This window comes from Castor canadensis, chromosome 9, assembly GCF_047511655.1.
Source record: "Castor canadensis chromosome 9, mCasCan1.hap1v2, whole genome shotgun sequence".
NCBI classification, from domain to species: Eukaryota; Metazoa; Chordata; class Mammalia; order Rodentia; family Castoridae; genus Castor; species Castor canadensis.
The window spans coordinates 39,446,443-39,466,585 of record NC_133394.1 but is presented as its reverse complement, the minus strand read 5'-3'; the positions used below and the strand labels follow the sequence as shown (position 1 = coordinate 39,466,585).

Here is a 20,143-nt window from a genome sequence, read left to right as displayed (position 1 = left end):
ATTTTTAATTTTAATGAATTCAGGTAATCAATTCTTCCTTTCTTGGATTATACCTTTGGTATACTGTAATCATCACCATACCCCATTCATTAGATTTTTACCTATGTTAATTTTTAGAACTTTTATAGTTTGGTGTTTATACTTGGACCTATGACCATTTTGAGTTAATTTTTGTGAGGGATGTAATATTCATGTCTAGATTCTTTTTTTGCATGTTGCTTGCTATCTTTCCAATGTGGATGATGGCAGAAAGGCATGAAAATTTTAGTAGGAACATAGAGAACCTTATTTAAAGAACAGTGAATTTGGATATTGAAACAGAGTGAAAGAAACATTATCCTAGTCTATAAAGTATACAGAACAAGAGACCCAGAGAAGACAATTAACTCTGGCCTTAGTACCCAGCAGATCTGCTGTATAACCAAAAAGGGGTCTTAGAGCCTATGTAACATACTGGCACTGGGAAAGTGTTCTCTTCTACCTGCCATTTGGTCAAGGTAAAGATCTCCATACAGGGGGCAACAAATTGGAGTGAAAGTCATTTCCACTTCAGAGTGTTAGGAAGGAAAGCTAGTTACCAAAGCTCAGAAGGAGGGAACAAGCAATTCAAAGTGTAAGCTAAGTTGCAGAAGTCAGAAACTTAGAAGGTGGAGCATGTGAACAGATCCCTGCATCTCCATGGCCAAATATATGAAGGTTCCAGAGACTAGGAACAGCCAGCAGAAAACTTGCAGTCCACCCCCATTTAGTCCTGAGCAACAGGACAGCAAACACAACCAGCTTTGCCCACAAATCATGCCCTATGATTGCTAGGTGAACACCAAAGAAAAAGAGGGAGCCACAAAAAACCAAAAATCGTATGTTCTCCCTCATATGTGGACATTAGATCAAGGGCAAACACAACAAGGGGATTGGATTATGAGCACATGATAAAAGCGAGAGAACACAAGGGAGGGGTGAGGATAGGTAAGACACCTAAAAAACTAGCTAGCATTTGTTGCCCTTAATGCAGAGAAACTAAAGCAGATACCTTAAAGCAACTGAGGCCAATAGGAAAAGGGGAACAGGTACTAGAGAAAAGGTTAGATCAAAAAGAATTAACATAGAAGGTAACACCCACGCACAGGAAATCATTGTGAGTCAATGCCCTGTATAGCTATCCTTATCTCAACAGTAAAAACCCTTGTTCCTTCCTATTATTGCTTATACTCTCTCTACAACAAAATTAGAAATAAGGGCAAAATAGTTTCTGCTGGGTATTGAGGCGGGAGGGGGGGGAGAGGGAGGGGGCGGAGTGGGTGGTAAGGGAGGGGGTGGGGGCAGGGGGGAGAAATGAACCAAGCCTTGTATGCACATATGAATGAGAAAAAAAAAAAAAAGAAAGAAAAAGAGGGAGCCAAATAGCACAGAGACTTTGCTCTAACCAGGTAGCTCCTAGCAAAAGTAGCCATGGAGAGAAGAGTTGGTTGGCATAGATCAAGACTCTTAACTGTATAGCTGAGGCCCTCAGGTAAGTTAACTCCTTAGAGGACTGGAAACCTGCCTTCTTTTTCTCAGATCTTTAAAAATTTTATTTGGTTTTTTTCTCCCTCCCTTCTTTTGGTGGTGTACTTTTGTTTGTATTTTATTTTTAACCAGAAAAATTGGTTTAAATATTTAAATGAATTTTTTTGTCTTTTATATTTTCCTTTTTCTTTCTGATATCTAATTTCTTTGTCTTGTTTTTTGTCCTTTTCTTTTTCAAGAAAAGGCTCTTGCAGTCACCCTACCAAAGTGTGGGATTATGGGCATGAACCAGTATACCCAGCTTTTAATATTTATTTTCTAATCTTCTGTTCTTCCTCCTTTAAACTTATTCCTCCCCCATTTTATTCTCTTTCTCCAACTAAGAAGTTTTTTCTCTCTCTTGTTCCTCTCCTTTCTTGTTTACACTGTTAAAATTTTTAAATTTTTCAGTACTTTGTTTTATTTGATTGGTTGCTGAATGTTTTTATCTTATTTCACCATTTGCTCTATTTCTTCCCTCCTTCCTCATTCCCCTTTCTATTTACTTTTCCTTCTTCATTTCTCTTTTTTTATTATTATTTTCTAGTATTACTTTTATGTTTTACTTACATTTCTATCCTTATTAACTAATATCTACTAAGATCACACAGTATTAAATATGTTCCCCTTCTAATGTTATTAGAGTTGTGGTGGTAATTGTTTTCAAAACGTTATTACTGTATTTCCATTGCTGGTTTGTGCACCAGTGGTAGTGACTACTGCAGTTAGTTTTCCTCTGTCTGAATGGTGCTCAGAATCAGGCCCAGAGTCTTGAGCACACTGGGTAAATGTTTAGTAACTGACCTACACACCCACACACCCAGTTGTGAGAAATTGTACCTCAACCCTGCTACAACTTAGTCCCATGAATATTGGTGAATACTTTCACTGAAATAATTTGGCAGATTAAAATTTCCAGACAAGGATTTAGCCCCATATATAGAAATTCCAACACAGAAATGTAAGAAACATGAAAAGCAAGGCAAAATGACTCCTCCTAAAATTAATTATTCCACAGTAACTGATTTCAGTGATACAAAAGTGGCTGAAGTTCTTAACAATTGAAAAGAATGAGTATTAAAATGATCAACAAATTTAAATAGGACATGAATAAATATCTAAATGAAGTAAAAGAGAATACAAACAATCAAGTTTAATGAAATAAGAAAAATAGTACAGTATATAAAGATGAAACTTAACAAAGAGATAGAGATCCTGAAAAACATCAAGTTGAAATTTTGGAAATCAAAAGTGCAATAAATCAAATAAAAAAAAAAAACTCAGTGGAAAGCCTTAACAATAGACTGGATCAAGTGGAAGACAATATCAAGGTTTGAAGATAAACGAACTAGAAAATTAAGATAAGAAAAAGAATAAATAAAAGTTTTCTGGGAAACCCATAAAAAGCCAAACTTATAAGCCATGGACATAGAACAAGAGGTATATGCTAAAAGGAGGTCATGGAATGATGTACTGTTAAGCCCTAGGTTAAACTTTCAACCTAGATTACTATATCTAGCAAAACTATCCTGTAAAATTGAAGGAGAAATAAAGACTTCTAATGATAAATATAAAATAAAGGAATTCATGAATACTTAGATAGCACTGCAGAAGATACTTAAGATACACAAAGAGGATGATAAAATATAATCATGAGAAAAGGGAAAAGAACTAATCTCACCAGAATAGAAAATAAACAAATGAGGATTACAAAAGAATCAAACAATAAAAAGCAACAAAATAAACAGGAACTACCATATATCTTTAAATAATAATGGTGAATGTTAATGGTTTCAATTCTCTAATTAAAAGACACAGACTGGCAGATTGGATTTAAAAAGTCATTCAAATCCTTTGTTAAGTTTATTTGCAGGTATTTGGTTTTTTTTGAGACTTTTGTAAATGGAATAGTTTCCATACATTATTTCTCAGTTTCATTATTGGTTTATAAAAAAGCTAATTGATTTTCTATCCTGTAACCTTGGTGTAGCTGTTTATGGTGTCTAGGAGTTTTTGGGTAGAGTTTTTTGGGTCTTTGAAGTATAGGATCATATCATCTACAAATAGGGATATTTTGACACTTTCTTTTCCTATTTGTATTCCTTGTATTTCTTCTTCCCTAATTGTTATGGCTAGGAATTCCAGTAATATGTTGAATAGGAGTGGGGAGAGTGGGCACCCATGTCTCTTCCCTAATTTTAGGAGAAATGGTTTCAGTTTTTCACCATTAAGAATGATGTTGGCTGTAGGTTTGTCATATATGGCCTTTATAATGTTGAGGTACTTTCCTTCTATTCCTAGTTTTCTTAGACATTTTATCATGAAGTGGTGTTGGATCTTGTCGAAGGCTTTTTCTGTATCTACTGAGATGATCAAGTGGTTTTTGTTTTTGCTTCTATTAATGTGCTGCATTACATTTATAGATTTATGTATGTTGAACCACCCCTGCATCCCTGGGATGAAGCTGACTTGGTTGTAGTGAATGATCTTTCTGATGTGTTGTTGGATTCGGTTTGCCATTATTTTATTGAGGATTTTTGCATCGATATTCATTAAGGAGCCTGACCTATAGTTCTCCTTTTTGGAGGTGTCTTTGTCTGGTTTTGGGACGAGTGTAATACTGGATTCATAAAATGAGTTACGCAGTTTTCCTTCCCTTTCTATTTCGTGGAACAGTTTAAGGAGAGTTGGTATTAGTTCTTCTTTAAAGGTCTGATAGAATTCAGCAGAGAATCCATCAGGTCCTGGACTTTTATGGGAGACTCTTTATTGCTTCTTCAATTTCATTTTGTGTTATAGATCTATTCAGGTGATTAATATCATCTTGGTTCAATTTTGGATGGTCATAAGTATATAGAAATCTGTCCATTTCTTCAAGATTTTCAAATTTATTAGAATATAGGTTCTCAAAGTAGTCTCTGATGATTTCCTGGATTTCCATGGTATTTGTTGTTATCTCCCCTTTTGCATTTCTTATTTTATTAAGTTGGGTTTTTACTCTCCTCATTTTAGTCAGGTTTGCCAGGGGTCTGTCAATCCTGTTTAATTTATCAAAGAACCAACTTTTTGTTTCATTGATTCTTTGTATGGTTTTTTTGGTTTCTATTTCATTGATTTCAGCCCTTATTTTTATTATTTCTCTCCTTCTGCTTGCTTTGGTATTTGCTCATTGTTGTTTTTCTAGGAGTTTGAGATGTAGCATTACGTCATTGATTTGAGATCTTTCTGTCCTTTTAATATATGCACTCATGACTGTAAACTTTCCTCTTAGGACTGCCTTGGCTGTGTCCCATAGGTTCCAGTAGGTCGTGTTTTCATTTTAATTAACTTTCAGGAAACTTTTAATTTCCTCTTTTATTTCATCAATGACTCATTGACCATTGAGCAGTGTGTTGTTCAGCTTCCAATTGTTTGCATGTTTTTTACTGTTGTTTTTGTTGTTGAGTTCTAGTTTTAATGCATTGTGATCAGGTAGAATGCATGGGATTATTTCTATTTTCTTATATTTGCTGAGGCTTGCTTTGTGCCCTAAGATATGGTCAATTTTGGAGAACATTCCATGGGCTGCTGAGAAGAATGTATATTGTGCAAAGTTGGATGAAATACTCTATAGACATCAGCTAGGTCCATTTGATCTATGGTGTGATTTAGATCTAGGATTTCTTTATTGATTTTTTCTTTGGATGACCTATCTATTGGTGATGGGAGGTACTAAAGTCTCCCACTACAACTGTGTTGGAGTTTATATATATTTTTAGGTCCTTCAGAGTATATTTGATGAAATTGGGTGCATTGACGTTGGGTGCATATAGGTTAATAATTGTTATTTCCTTTTGGTGTATTTCCCCTTTTATTAGTATGGAGTGTCCTTCTTTATCTCGTTTGATCAATGTAAGTTTTAAGTCTACTTTGTCTGAGATAAGTATTGCTACTACTGCCTGTTTTGGGGGGGCTATTGGCTTGATAGATCTTTTTTCAGCCTTTCACCCTCAGCCAGTGCTTGTTTCTGTCAATGAGATGGGTCTCCTGTAGGCAGCAGAATGCTGGATCTTCCTTTTTAATCCAGTTTGCCAAACAGTGTCTTTTGATGGGGGAATTAATCTTTTTAACATTCAGTGTTAGTACTGATAGGTATGTGGTGATTACTGTCATTTAGTTGTCTTAGTTGTTTAAGGGTATGATTGTGTGCAGCTAAATCAATTGTACTGTGTGATTCCTTGCCTTTTCTTCTCCTATGGTTTGGTATTGCCTGCCCTTTCATGGTTTTGTTTGCTTTCACTTTCTATGTGCAGAATTCCTTGAAGAAACTTTTGTAGTAGTGGCTTGGTGGTCATATATTGTTTTAGTTCCTGCTTCATGGAAGACTTTTATTGCTCCATCTATTTTGAATGATAGTTTTTCTGGGTAGAGTATCCTAGGGTTGAAGTTACTTTCATTCAGTGCCCAGAATACCTCACTCCATGCTCTTCTTGCTTTTAAGGTTTCTGTTGAGAAATCTGCTGTGATTTTGATGGGTTTACCTTTGTATGTTACTTGTTTTTTCTCTTAGAGCCTTCAATATTCTTTCTCTATTCTCTGTGCTTACTGTTTTAATGATAATATGTTGTGGGGAAGTTCTACTTTGATCAAGTCTGTTTGGTGTCCTGGAGGCTTCCTGGATTTTTCTAGATTTGTGAAATTTTCTGTTATTATTTTTTGAATATATTATGAAATCCTTTTGTTTGCACCTCTTCTCCTTCTTCAGTACCCATGATTCTCAGGTTTGGTCTTTTTATGGAGTTGGTGAGTTCTTGCATATTCCTTTCACAGGTCTTGAGTTATTTGAGTAATAGTTGTTCAGTTTTTCCATTAATGTCCATTTCATCTTCAAGTTCTGAGAGTCTGTCTTCTGCTTGTTCTAGTCTGCTGGAGTGGCCTTCCATTTTGTTTTGTATTTCTGTTTCATTTTTTTTCTGAGGTTTTCTATATCATGGGTCACTTCCTCTTTAATATTGTCAATTTTCATCCTTAATTCATTTATCTCTCTATTTATGCTATTCTCTGTTTCACTTTGGTATTTATTTAGGTTCCTATGAGTTCACTTATTTGGTGTCTTTTCATATTGTTTATTTTTATTGTCTTGGAATTTCTTGAGTGCCTCCTGTATGTTTTGGTTGACCTTGTCTAATAACATCTCCATGAAATTCTCAGTGATTTCTTGCAGGACTTCTTTTTTCAGGATGTTCTTGTGGGCTTCGTTGGGTTCCCTGGGATTGTCTGTCTTTGTTTTGTTGGGGTCTGGAACTGGGTATCCATTTTTTCATTTCTCTCTGAATCCTGTACTAATTTATTTTGGGGGCGAGAATGGTTTCCATCCCTTTTTTGTCATTCCATCATTCCTCTTGGTGCTGTTTCTGTCCTTGTTCTGTGTGTAATTTAGTATTAGCTAACTTACAATAGTAAAAATAATGAAATGAAGAAAAAGAAAGAAAAAAATAGAGAACCAAACAAATAAACAGGGAGAGATGGTGTACTAACCAACAGTGAAGAAGACAAGCACTTAGAGAGAAAGAGAAAGAAGAAAGAAGAAAAAAATATTTCTGGTTTAGGAACAATGAAGTTTCAGTCTTAGTAGTTCTGGTGTTACTCCTTCAGCATTCAGTCCTGGCGCTGGTATTTAAGCAGTAGCTCTGTTGTAGTCTCGCCAGGTGGATGGGTCAGGAGACAGCTTTGTGAACCGCTCTCTGCCCTATTTCAGGCAGAAGTGCATCACCCGCCTACTGTCAGCCAGCTACTTTTGCAGGCTTTATTTACTGATAGTTCATGCAGTGAGCTGCCTGTCCCCCCCTTCTCCGGTGGAGAGTGTTGCCAGTCAGCTACTTTTGCAGGCTTTGTTTACTGAAAGTTTACATGGAGAGCAGCTCCTTGATCCTCACCCCTTCTCCAGTGTGTTGAACGCATCCCGCCCTCTCTGCTGCATGTCCTTTTCAGTTCCTTGTTTATTATTCAGTGTTTTGGTTTTTTTTTTTGAGGGGTGGGGGTCAGTCTGTCCAGGGGACTATGCTGGTTTATTCCAGGGGTGGCCATGGGAGTACCGTGTGCTACTTATTTGCTCACCTTTTGGTCTGCGTCTCCCAAGCAGGTTTGGAGCTGGTGTCTGGTGGCGTAGGAGCCCTCGGGTTTTTTCAGTGTAACGTGGTGTGGAGAAGCTTTGTATGGGCTGGTGTCAGAGTTTTGCTTCTTCTTTGTGGGTTTTTCCTGCCAAGTGTGGCTCTAGGGTCTCAGCAAGATTTTTGATTTACAGAACTCATGCTGTTTCCTCCCTCTAGTCACCATCTTGGATCCCAGTTCTTGTTTTTAGTGTGGTGCATCACTGTCCTCCTGGCTGCATTACATCCCTACACTTGGAGCCTCTCCAATTTGATTTATTCACAGAAATTAACCTGTGTTAATTAACCTGTCTCTTACAGGAGTTGGAAGACATACTTACTTGTATACACAAGATGGAGGTAGGAATCCAGGTCCCCAAATAATATTTTTAAATAAATATGATTTTAGTTCCTCCTTCTTCCCTTCCTCTGATGTTTCTGTTATCCTGAAGTGATTGGCTTTTTGACTATCTTCTTTCCTGCTCTACCCCCATTTAAGTTTGATCTTCCTCCTATCTATTCACTAAATTCCATTTTTCTTCAATCTGCTTTCCACCTTCATATTTCATTCTGTGATTCAAGTTATAGAATCTTGAATACAGTTTCATCAAGGATAAAATCTGACTTTTCCAGTTATTTTCTTGTTATTTGGAGGTCTGATATTTCTTGAAGAGAAAAGGGGTTGAAATACTTCTATTTGCCATTTCACCTTGGAAATCATCTATTTTGCTTTGGTGGTTTTTAAAAATTGTGTTTGCAGAACATAACTTCTGAAGTTCCTTATCTTTTTTTTTTTTTCATTTTTCTTTTATTATTCATATGTGCATACAAGGCTTGGTTCATTTCTCCCCCCTGCCCCCACCCCCTCCCTTACCACCCACTCCACCCCCTCCCGCTCCCCCCCCTCAATACCCAGCAGAAACTATTTTGCCCTTATTTCTAATTTTGTTGTAGAGAGAGTATAAGCAATAATAGGAAGGATGAAGTTCCTTATCTTTTAAAAGAAGGATTATATAATTACTCATCAAAAGTATTGCTTAATTACCATCTATAATTGCATGTGCTTCTTTTAATTGTACACGACAGACATAACCAGAAATGAGCTTGTAATTATGCACTCAGTACTGATAAATCATAAACAACCACATTAAAATTATGTTATGGGTAAAATAGAAAAAAGCAAAAACAAGTAACTGGAAAATAAAAGTTTTGAGATCTTGACAACAATGACAAGTGAAAAATATTCACCAATACTGTTAGAAATCAGTACCTTACCACCTGGCTTAGATGACTGTTACTGTTGAAACTATAAACTATATAACCTTCTGGTGGGCAAGTTGGTTAGTTTTGACACAGTTTTGTTTTTTATTGCAAAGTGTATATTTTTACACTCTCTGTAATATTGTTTGGGAACAAGGTATTTGCATTACTGTTTGAACATGAGTATTAATATACATTATAAACTATGTTAGCTTAAATCATATAAATTTTAATAATAATGAGACTATCCTACACTAGAAAGAAGTCCAAAATAGACATCTCTTAAAATTAACCTGAGGAAAGACACTTTTACAAATTATTTTTTTGAAAAGCATCCTACAAAGATGGTAATCAATACTTACTCAAATCAGCATCATGTAGCTAAGAATATTGAAACTTTAAAAAAACCTAAAATCCAGTCAGGCAAAGTGAATTATACTTATAGTCCTAGCTACTAAGGAAGCAGAGATCAGGAGGGTCATGGTTCAAGGTTAGCCTGGGTAAAAAGTTAGTGAGACCCCCCATCTCAACTGGCTGGGCACAGTAGTGTGTGCTGATAATCCTAGCTTCCCCAACAGGGAAGCACAAAAGGAGGACTGCAGCCCAATCAACCCAGACATAAAGTGAGAGTACCTCAAAAATAACCAAAGAAAAACAAAACAAAACCACAAAAAACCCTTTTGGGTGGTATTATGAATTAAACTTAGGGCCTTGAGCATACTGAGCAAGCACTATCACTTCGGCCATACTCCAAGCCCCTAAAAACCTTTTTCTATGTTTCTTACTTTTTCATTTGTTTGTTTTTTTACATGGTCTTGCTGTGTAGACTAGGCTGACCTGGCACTCACAATCCTTCTGCCTCAACCTCTCAAGTGCTGGGATTATAGGTGTGAACCACAATACTTGGCAGTTTCTTACTGTTGAAAAGACCTGTATTTTCCTTATGATATTATTAATCATTGTAATCAAAATCAGAATACACCAATGAGAAGGAATCTCTATAAAAATCAAAAACTTGTTTGAAGGAAATAATACAGACAATCCTTGACTAACAAAATTTCAATTTGTGACTTTTTACATTTTGCAATGGTATGAAGGCACCATAATTCTTCAAAGTTAGAATTGTGAGCTTTTCCTGGGTTAGTGATGTGCTTTTTGATACTCATTTGCAGTGCTAACAGCAGCAGTAGGCCACAGCTCTCAGCACACAATCACAGGGTAAACAACCAATTCTTTACAGTGTCCTGTGCTGCTAAGCTATGCATTCAGGAGGTTATGTATTAAGTGCAGGTTCTACTATGATAGCTTCAATGTGCTATGAATTTATAAGGATATAAACCTATTATAAGTCAAGTATGTACATATATCTGTATATATCTTATATACCATATGAAAACATGCACTTATATATTCAGAATTTTAAAAATATAATGTACATATTTATTTCTGTATTTACTGCTTATATGCTCGTGCACATAACATTAAATGTGGTATATTTAAAAAATGTTAAAAAATAATAAACAGAAATATCATTACATAGCATATAGGAACAGCCACCTTTTAAAAAACCTATTAATATAATTTACTCTGATTACTTTTTAATGCAGTTTTCACAAGGGTCAGATCACCCTGCAACAAAATGAAAGGTTCAATTTATTGAGTGTCAGGTCAACTAAGTGTTTCATATACATTGTATCAATCTCCATCCTATCAGCAAATATTTCACGTTCACTTTATAGATGGGAAAACTGAGGAGTAATAGTTTAAATAGGTGTCCCAAGAACATAACATTATTAAATGTCAAGTTGCGACATTAGCACAGGTGCCCAATGTTAAAATCTAGGCTTTTAATCATGTTTATATAATTTTATTTCTCTGTTTACCCTATTAACTAATTTTTCATGTTATTAACAAATCAATTCAAACCTCATCTAATATGCTTATTAGACCTTTTTAATTGTAAGAAAATAACATAATGTAAATCAGAAACTTAAAAGAAGGAAGGAGGGGTATTGGAAGCCCTTGCTGCAAAAAAGATCTAAAAATATTCTCATTTGTTCACTTTGATTATTTCAAGTCAAACTGGGTTAACAAAGTTAGTAAATCTATTCATTTTTGTCTGATATAAGTTGTTGTTGCAATGGAGATAAGGCTAATAATTAGTATTTCAGTTCTGATACATGTGATTTTTAAAATATTTCTTAAAGGTAGTTGGTTCTGGTTTTTAAATTCTCTCCCTAGAATCTTGTTTACATCATTAATTTTTACATCTAAAGAAAAAAAAAAGCAAAGGATTTATCAAGCAAAGATAAATGCCAACTAAGCCCTTATTTGAAATAACATGAAATCATGGATGCCTGCATTTCCAATACCCAGTTATTCTGATTTATTCTCTAGCCACACTTTTTTACTGAAATCTACTCAACACGAGAGTTAGAGTCACTGATGTGTTTAGGCTTCTTTGTCTACTGACAACATCTCAATGACCCTTCTAAACAAAATTATTTTCTATGTGCCAAACACTGTTTTCAGTACTGAGGATTTTCAAGGGAAGGAAATAGAAGTTCTCATCTAGTGAAGGAATAAATGTTATCTGTATCATATAAAGTCCTATGAATAAACTAATATTAACCACTATGATATACTTTACAGATAAAGTATGGAAAGTTATTGATTTAAATAATAGTAATCAGTATGATTTACATTATAAAGTATAGAAAGCTATAAATTTCTTTGTTTAGCAATGAACATAAAATTATCTCCTTTATTTATTCTATACACATTTTCTCATTCAGCAAATTGAAAAAACTGAAATCACCTGATTACTTACCCCAATATTAAACATTCCTGTAAAATACTCCATATTTGCTTGAATGAACCAAATGTTGCTTAAACCCAATTCGTCACTTCTCTTCTTAGCACGGATTAATGATAATTCTTTATTTTCTATTAATATAACCTGTATTTGCCCAGATGAAAAATATTATATTCAGTAACATAACTCAGACATTAGGGAAAATCATTATCACTGTATTTCATAGCCTCACTATTGTAGAACATATTATATTGATCCTCTATCCTGTGTCAAGAAGTATGCCAACTGATCTGGTATAAAATATACAAGGAACACTTGAAACTCAGGGTATAGCAATACATGTGAAATAAGCACTAATGACACAACATGAGAAGTGCTTGATGAAAAACAAACAGTGCATAATGGGAGCTCTAGACTTGGTGACTAGGGAAGGCTTTCATGGATAGGGAAGTAACATGTTAATTGAAGAGTGAAAAACAAACAGAAATTAGGTAGCAGAATGAAGAGTGTTTTAGGTAGAGAGAAACATGTACAAAGACCCAAGGTGAAAGCACGATGTATCTGAAGAATCTAAGAAAAGTGGTAGAGGCGGGCATAGTGAGTGTGATGGTGATAATGGGGATTGGGGACAGGTGTACAGGGTGAAGATGAAACTGGAGAGGTAAGACCATGCAACATGAGCCATACCTCCAGCCCATCACCCTCCACCTTTTTTTTTTTTTTTGTGGTACTGGGGCTTAAACTCAGGGCCTTCACCTTGAGCCACTTCACCAGCCCTTTTTCATGTTGAGTATTTCCGAGATAGGGTCTTACACATTTTTGCCTGGGCTGGCTTTGAACCACGATCCTCTTGATCTCTGTCTCCTGAGTAGCTAGGATTATAGGCCTGAGCCACTGGTACCCAGCCCTTTTAGTTATCTTTTCAGGTGGGTTTCATGCTTTTTGCCTAGTCTGGCCTTGGACTGCCATCTTTCTTACTTATGCCTCCTCGTAGCTGGGATTACAGGCATGAGCCACCATGCCCAGCCAGATCATGCTTGTCTGATACGAAGGCCCCACCAGTTGTAATGAGTAGTATAGGCTCGGAAGGATGAGGCAGAAGACAAGGAAAACAAGCACCTCCAGCAGTGGTCATGGGTGGAAGTAAGACATTCTCACTGTTATCATTCCTTATGCTTCCTAGAAAAATCCTGGATCACTTTGTATAAAAGTCACATTAGAATATACTTAGTAAAAAAAAGTTTTCCAGCTTTTATTGTAGCCAAACTCCTTTCAGTTTCAACCTATCTCAGGTTCCAGGAGAACAATTAGGAAGGGAAAAAATGACACAACATCCCTGACTCTGCTTCTCCAGGATTCTACTCCTTTTTCTCAATTATGAAATTGTTGCTTTCCTTAATAATGAAACAGACACTTGCCTCTTCTCTTAGAATTCCTTTTATTTTGCTCTTTATTTTCTAAGAGGACATCCCCATCTCCAATTATTATGTGTTATTCTGACCAGCCACTCATTCTTCCAGTTTTTTCCTCTGAAAATATTTTCTGTAATTAGTTCACACCACCCAGACAATTCACAAAGACTCCGCCCCAGTTGAATTTGTACTAAAAAAGACTTTTCTCCCAAATACATATATGTTGAAAGATAACTGCAAAGAGTCGATTTAATATGGCAGAAGACTAAAAATAACACATCCTACTAACAGTGGCAATGATTGAATAAATCATGATACATTTACTTTAAAGCATATAGTTACTAAAATCTGATATGTAAAACTACTAGCAATACAAAATATTGTAGTCCTATGTTACTTGTTTTGCCCTTAAGATTCTGAATCTTAGAAGTTTACTTCAAAGGAAAAAGAACATGCCGGTGCTACATATGTGACTTGGGTGAGTAAATGAGTACTCCAAGAGTAAGGACAGGCCAGACTTGGCTAGCAGAATTGTGTTTGCTAAAATGTTTCCTTGTATCTATGACTCATACTTTACCTGGCATAATGGCAGCATGTGAGCAAGAACAATTCCAACATGGCCCTGAAAAAGTAAAAGAAGTTACCTTTGGTTCCCATGGCTATTGCTTATTCTAAGACAACACTCTTTCCAAATAAAAACATGACTTTAGTGTAATATACAAAAGTCACAAAGACTTTGTAACATACAAAGTCTTGGGAAGGCTAAAAAAGATAAAAGAAGATATATAATACCCCACCACTGCAGAAATCCACAATTCTGTCATGAGGTTTGGCCTGGTTTATCACCACATAAACAAGATTGTTTAACTGTTGTTGCTTTCTCAATGCTCGATCACTGGACATTTTACCTGCAAAAGACAATAGGTGAAGAGAACAATATATATTAGGAGGTACCAAATAGACACAGCTAAAATAAGATTATTGAAATGGAACAGTCAATATATGTACATATACACATGTACACACATGCATGTTCACACACACATATAATTACCTATGAAAGGACTAGAAGATTGGAACCCAGAAATTAACTCTTATTTTCCTTACTTTACTTTTATTCATATCCAAGTTTTATTTCAATGAAAAAAAGGTTTTCTAAAGAGTGAAACAATAACTGAATGATCAGTTCAGAGTCATAAACAAAGTACTAGACTACATCTTAGTTGGATGAAAAACAGGAACAGTAACAATCACTGTGTCCCTCTTAGAGACATAGAAAAAAGAACAGCTACACTTTACTTACTTCTCCTTATAAAAAGATCTACAATAAATAACATTTTTATTATTGAACTGGCACATCCTCGAATTCTGAATTCTTCTGGATAGGATACTTGGGAACATTAGAACATAAAAGTCACATTAGGTGAGTTGTATCAATGGTTACTATATTTAGAAAGAAATTGGATTTTCTCTTTCCTGCTTTGAAACTTCCTTGTATGAGTCAGACACAGAAATGTAAATGCAATTAGAGATTATTCCAAAAATGAATGCCTTAGGCCCAGTAACAGAAAAACATTTTAACTTCCCTTTTGAAAGCCACTAGTGGCAGAAGGGTGAATGACCATAGTTGTTTGTACATATAAAGTGCATTCTTTTTTTTTTTTATACTTTATTATTGTTGTACTGGGGGTACATTGTGATATTCACAAAATTTCTTACAATGTGTCATAGTTGAATTCACTTCGTTCATCATTTTCCTTTGCCCCCTTCCCCCATTACTCACATAGTTTCAACAGATCTCACTTTTCTACTTACATACACATGTACAGAATATTTCACCATATTCATCCTCTGACCCCCTTTCTTATAGCCTGTCCCACTGGTACTTTTTTATGTTTTCCTTCTTTCTTACATTAGTAAATTAAATAAAAAACATTAGGGATTATTTTGGGGAAATTATAAAAGTATAATCTTCTAATTCAGAGGTAGAAATACACACTATATTCATAATTTCTTAATTTCCTAGTGAAAATAAAAATATAAATATCTTTTTACCAATGGATTTGTTGCTATACTCTGTACTTTAATGTGTGCCCAGTACTTCACTGATTATATACCATAATTTACATAACCAACGTCCTATTGCAATGATATGATCATCTTTACACAACTTAATCTTTATAAACACATTCTCAATTATTTAAGCATGGCCTAATTTGAATTTCAAACATGAAGAGGTTGTAAGTCAACAGTATTATGACTCCATTTGTGAAGATAAGTTGAGATGACTTTTAAAAGAATTAGCTGGGTATAGTGGCACATGTCTGTAATTCCAGAGAAGGCAAAAGGATATCAAGTTTAAGCAAGTTTGAGCTCTGCAGCCTGGGCTACAGAGAGACCCTGTCCAAACAAAAACAAGCAAACAAAAAAGAAAACCTTCATTTCATTTTTCCTCTAATAATGTAATTGAAAAAAATTAAATATGGAGTAACTAAAAGTACTTGTTTTCCCACCCCCCTTCCTAAGACTTTCTTATGACAATTTTCAAATACAGTGAATACCTCTGTACTAGGCAGTTTTTGCTACTGTAACAGAATACGGCAGGTTATGTATAAAGAAAAAGGAGGTTTATTTATCTCAGTTGTAGCAGTTTAAAGTCCAAATAGCATAGTGCTAGCTGCTGTGAGGGCCCATGACAGACTGCAGGAGAAAGAAATTGCATGGTGAGGCAGAGAGACCCAAGGATGAGACTCAGGCTTTTATAATAACTTGACCTTCTTGAGCACTTACTTGTTCCAGATCAGTCTTTACTTCCTAGGGCAATGCCTCCAATGATAAGGACCTCCCACTAGGCTCAACATCACCTTCCAATACATACCACTCTGCTGGGAACCAAGCCTCCACCACAGGAATCTTTGGTGGTAGGATTTGGGGTTGGGGAGGGCAAATAATATCCAAACCATGATAGCCTCTATACCTTCCACCATTCTACCATTAACAACTCACTATATTTGATTTATCACACTTCTGTCTATCTATCTATCTATTCATCTATTCATCCCAATACACCTTGTATTTTTATGGCAAAGAAGACTTAATTTGGAAGAGGAAGAATAAGAACATGGAAGAGGAGAAAGAAGTGGAGAAGTCAAAAGACAGAATACAAAATCCCCCCAAACTTTGCAAAAGTTGCTATTAAATGGAGCCACCCATAAGGCAAAGAATGAGCACAGGCATTTCTTTCTTTGCCCTGTTTGTGGATCTCTTAGAAGTTCCTAGACAAACAACTATCTTTATGTTAAGAACAAGGAGATGGGAAAGTTTCTTAAATGAAATATAGAATAGCAAAGCCTATAACATATTTCTATTATAAATTTAGAATTATCTAACTTTCTTAGGTCTGTTTCAAAAGCAAATGTTGATGAAGATCTGTTTTTCTTGCTAAGACTGTATCTTTGCATCTAAAAAAATCCATGCTGAAATAAAAGTTAAAGGCAAAGAGACACTTTTCAGATTTGTGTTTAGGTAGAGAGACTATTAAGTTGCACATAATATTCAGAGAAATTAAGCTGCAAATACTGCAGCCAGATGCCCAGACACTTTAAAGAAAAGCGGCTCTAATAAAACATTCCCTGTTTCCATTCCAATTTTGTAAATATTATGAAGCTCTTGAACACATGAACAGGATCTCAAGAATATTTAACAAGGTAATACAGTGGTATTTTGGAATATGGTATTAATTTTAAAAATCAAATCACACTTTCTATTTTCACCCAGTACACTTGTGTATGAAACATCATTTATAAGCATAAAATTACAATCTACTTTTAGTTTGAATAAAAACAATGGTTCTTTAGGTGTAATGGAAAGAGAAATCTAAGAGTATAATGTTTTAATACAAATGACATAATTTTTCTGTGATTAGTCTGTTTTTAATTCAATTAGGAGGTACTTGATAATTTTCACAACTTTAGTGTTTGCATTGCCACAAAAGAAAGTAGAGGGAGAAGAAGCCAATTTTCAAGCTAAGGAGAAGTGATGGTAAAACATCAGCATTTTTGGTTGGTCCAATGCAACAAATATTACAAAAGAATAACAATGGAAAATGTGCACATGTGCAACCATGACTGTCTAGTAATTTTTATATCCAAAATTATGCATCTCTTAAGTTCTTGTTTCTCAGTCAGAAGCTACAAAATACCTTCTATCTTATAACTTACTTGTAAAAAGGAAATGGTTGGTTTGGATACATAGTTGACTTTACTAAATATTCTTTTGTTTTCAAAGCATTTTTTGAATTGTGGCAGAACCACATTCTGTGAAATTTTAAAAATAAGATTAACTATGAAGTCAGAGAAAAAGGCTAAAATTAATGCTTTAGAGATTTTAAAAAAGCATACCTTTTGCTTTAAAAGCTGTAAAATCAAGAGAGCAAAAGCAAATTTCTTCAACAGAGATCAATGTAGTATATACTACTCACTAGAGATGGCATACAAAATTGAGTAGACAAGGTAGCATTGATTAGGAACTTTGACTGATAAAAGGGAAGGTGAGAACCACAATTTTAATGGTTTCAAAACTAATTAAAAGCATTAAGAAAGGACAGTTGATGAGCATATGTCCTGTTGTACAGGACAATAGAGAGTGAAGCCCAGGTTCCACCCCTAGGAAAGCTGTGATTTTCCTGCTTGGAACAGTAACTAAGGCACCTACTATATGCCCAGTAGTTGTTCATATGCTAAAGAAACATCTACTCCAAATGAATACAATGTAGTCCCTGTCACATGGAGCCACCAGGGTACCTAAGAAGATGGTATGTATATTCTAAGTGAAGGTATGTATACTGAAAATTATTAACTGTTTGAGACATTAGAAAATACTTCATAGAGATCTGGAGCATTTCTGCAGTTGCAAGAGAAACTTCCAGATAGAATGTGCTAGAAAAGGTATACTAAGAACAATCTAGCTTCTTTAGGAGAAAAATCACAATTAGCTCATTTGTGTTTAAAATGAGAGCTCAATAGGGAGGTGTATTTTCAGATTCTGAAAATACAGGCAGAGCCAGATGGGAAAGGGAAATGCTTGCTGTTTTGCCTCTCTACAGGCTAAAGAAACGTAGCCTCGCTTTTTAATATTTAATGTGCATAGAGCTCCTTTGAGACTACTTCTATCCAAATGAATGTACTGTTTTTTTTATATTACAGTCTAAAGATGCTCTTTTATAATGATAACCTGCACCATTTTTATTTTGGATAATGTATATCCTCAAATTAGATAAGATTACTTATAAAATTCTTGGGAGCATTCAATCTTGATGCTCACTATCATTGTTGCTTAATTAAGAAAAACAGAATTTTTAAATTAATTGAACTGAGTCATTTTGAACTGTGGTATTCTAGATCTCTTGGACTCCATATTGTATTTTCTATCTCCTCCTGTCCAAACTCCTCTTCCCTTGGTTAAGGGTCTATTATTGTTAACTAGTGAAAAAATTTCTTATGACAAAATGAAACCTGGGCATAATTCATTATAATAACTCCCAAAAAAGAAACAGCTAAAATTGCTTCTGTCTCCCTAAAATAGGTATAGATGTTTTTTTCTGGAACTGTATAAACTTGGCCCCAATTAAATGAAAAGAGTCTTAGGAGACTGATAGGCAAGTAATAGATGCTTAATGCAAGTTTTTTAATGAGTGAGTTTTCTCTTCAGTTGTAATTTAAACTTCATTTCCAAGCAGTATGTTAATTTTTGCAAGTACTGAGTATGAAAAGTTTTGTCAATATGATGACTATATTTGTTGAAATAGTAAAAAAAACAGTCAACTTTGAAATTGCGTTTTAAGTAGGAAGGAAAGTTTCTGAAAACTCTTATGAGGGAATAAGAAAGCAGCTATTTAAAACTGTATGACTCCAAAAGTTAAGAAATGCAGGAACAGAATTCCTAAAACAACACCTAAGAATATGCATGAAACTAAGCAGTGACTTAAAGTTTGCACATTAGAGCAACTGTTTTAAAATTTGGAGATAACATGCCAGAAATACTAAAAACTTAAGAGTCTTCAATTTTTGATTTTTAAAAGTCATTTGCAGACTAGCATCACTAGTCCTCTGGATCACACTGACCTCAACACAACAATGTTCAGGCAATAGTGGATACTAATAATCTGAGGCCCCCATCTCATTCACATACTCCACAGTTCAGTCTATGAAATCATTAACAGTGTAACAATATGATGGTATTTTCACTCAGATAATTATATTATATATACTATTAGAACATTTAATAATGATTAACTAGAAATCAGTGGAAATTCATGTTATAATTTATACTTTATAACTAAATAATGATTTCCTAAATAGCTTTCTCAATCACTCAACAGACAAATCAGCAAACCAACTTGGCCAGTTCTAGAAAATGTTAGGGACACAAAGGTGTATAATGCTTAATTTATACATTAATCAGTGTATAATGCTATAATGCTTAATGGACTTAAACTTGTTTATGTACGATAAAACATTATGTTTGAGCTTATAAAATGTTACATATATTTTAAAAGTAATTTTAATAATCATAGCTTACAAAAATCCAAACCTCTTTGATTAAAGCTTCAAAATTATTTATAATATTTATATAAATATGATGCTTTGTAATTTATTAAGCACTTGCATATTTGATATATCACCTAACATCAAAACTGCCAGGTAGTCAGTGTAGATGACATTTTCCTTACTTTACAATAAGCACTGAACAGGTTGTTCCAGCTTATCACTTACTCAAAGACACACAGCTGGTAAGTGGTGAAGCTGGGACTCTGATGCAAGATTTGTAATATCAGGTTCAGTTCTCTTTCCAACATGATTTGTTATTTCTTAAACAGACGACTTTGATTAATTGTATTTCAAATCACAGTGCTGGTACCTTTTTTAATGAAATGAGGTGTTTTTTTCTCTAGTAATTATACTTCAGAAAAAATTTCAATTCTT

The 20,143-nt window shown here is 34.8% G+C and overlaps 1 protein-coding gene across 2 annotated transcripts in view; it reads right to left on the bottom strand.

Moving 5' to 3' along the window:
- Gstcd (glutathione S-transferase C-terminal domain containing) overlaps positions 1–20,143 on the bottom strand; it is a 164,329-nt gene that overhangs the window by 33,080 nt on the left and 111,106 nt on the right. Inside the window, exons 6-8 of one of the 2 annotated variants that reach the window (XM_074041481.1) lie at positions 13,953–14,068; positions 13,738–13,782; positions 11,764–11,892 (exon numbers count right to left, since the gene is read on the bottom strand). In XM_074041481.1, the coding sequence (XP_073897582.1) occupies positions 11,764–11,892; positions 13,738–13,782; positions 13,953–14,068 (290 nt within the window). The remainder of the gene's footprint in view (positions 1–11,763; positions 11,893–13,737; positions 13,783–13,952; positions 14,069–20,143) is intronic. The other variant, XM_074041482.1, reaches the window with a different exon arrangement.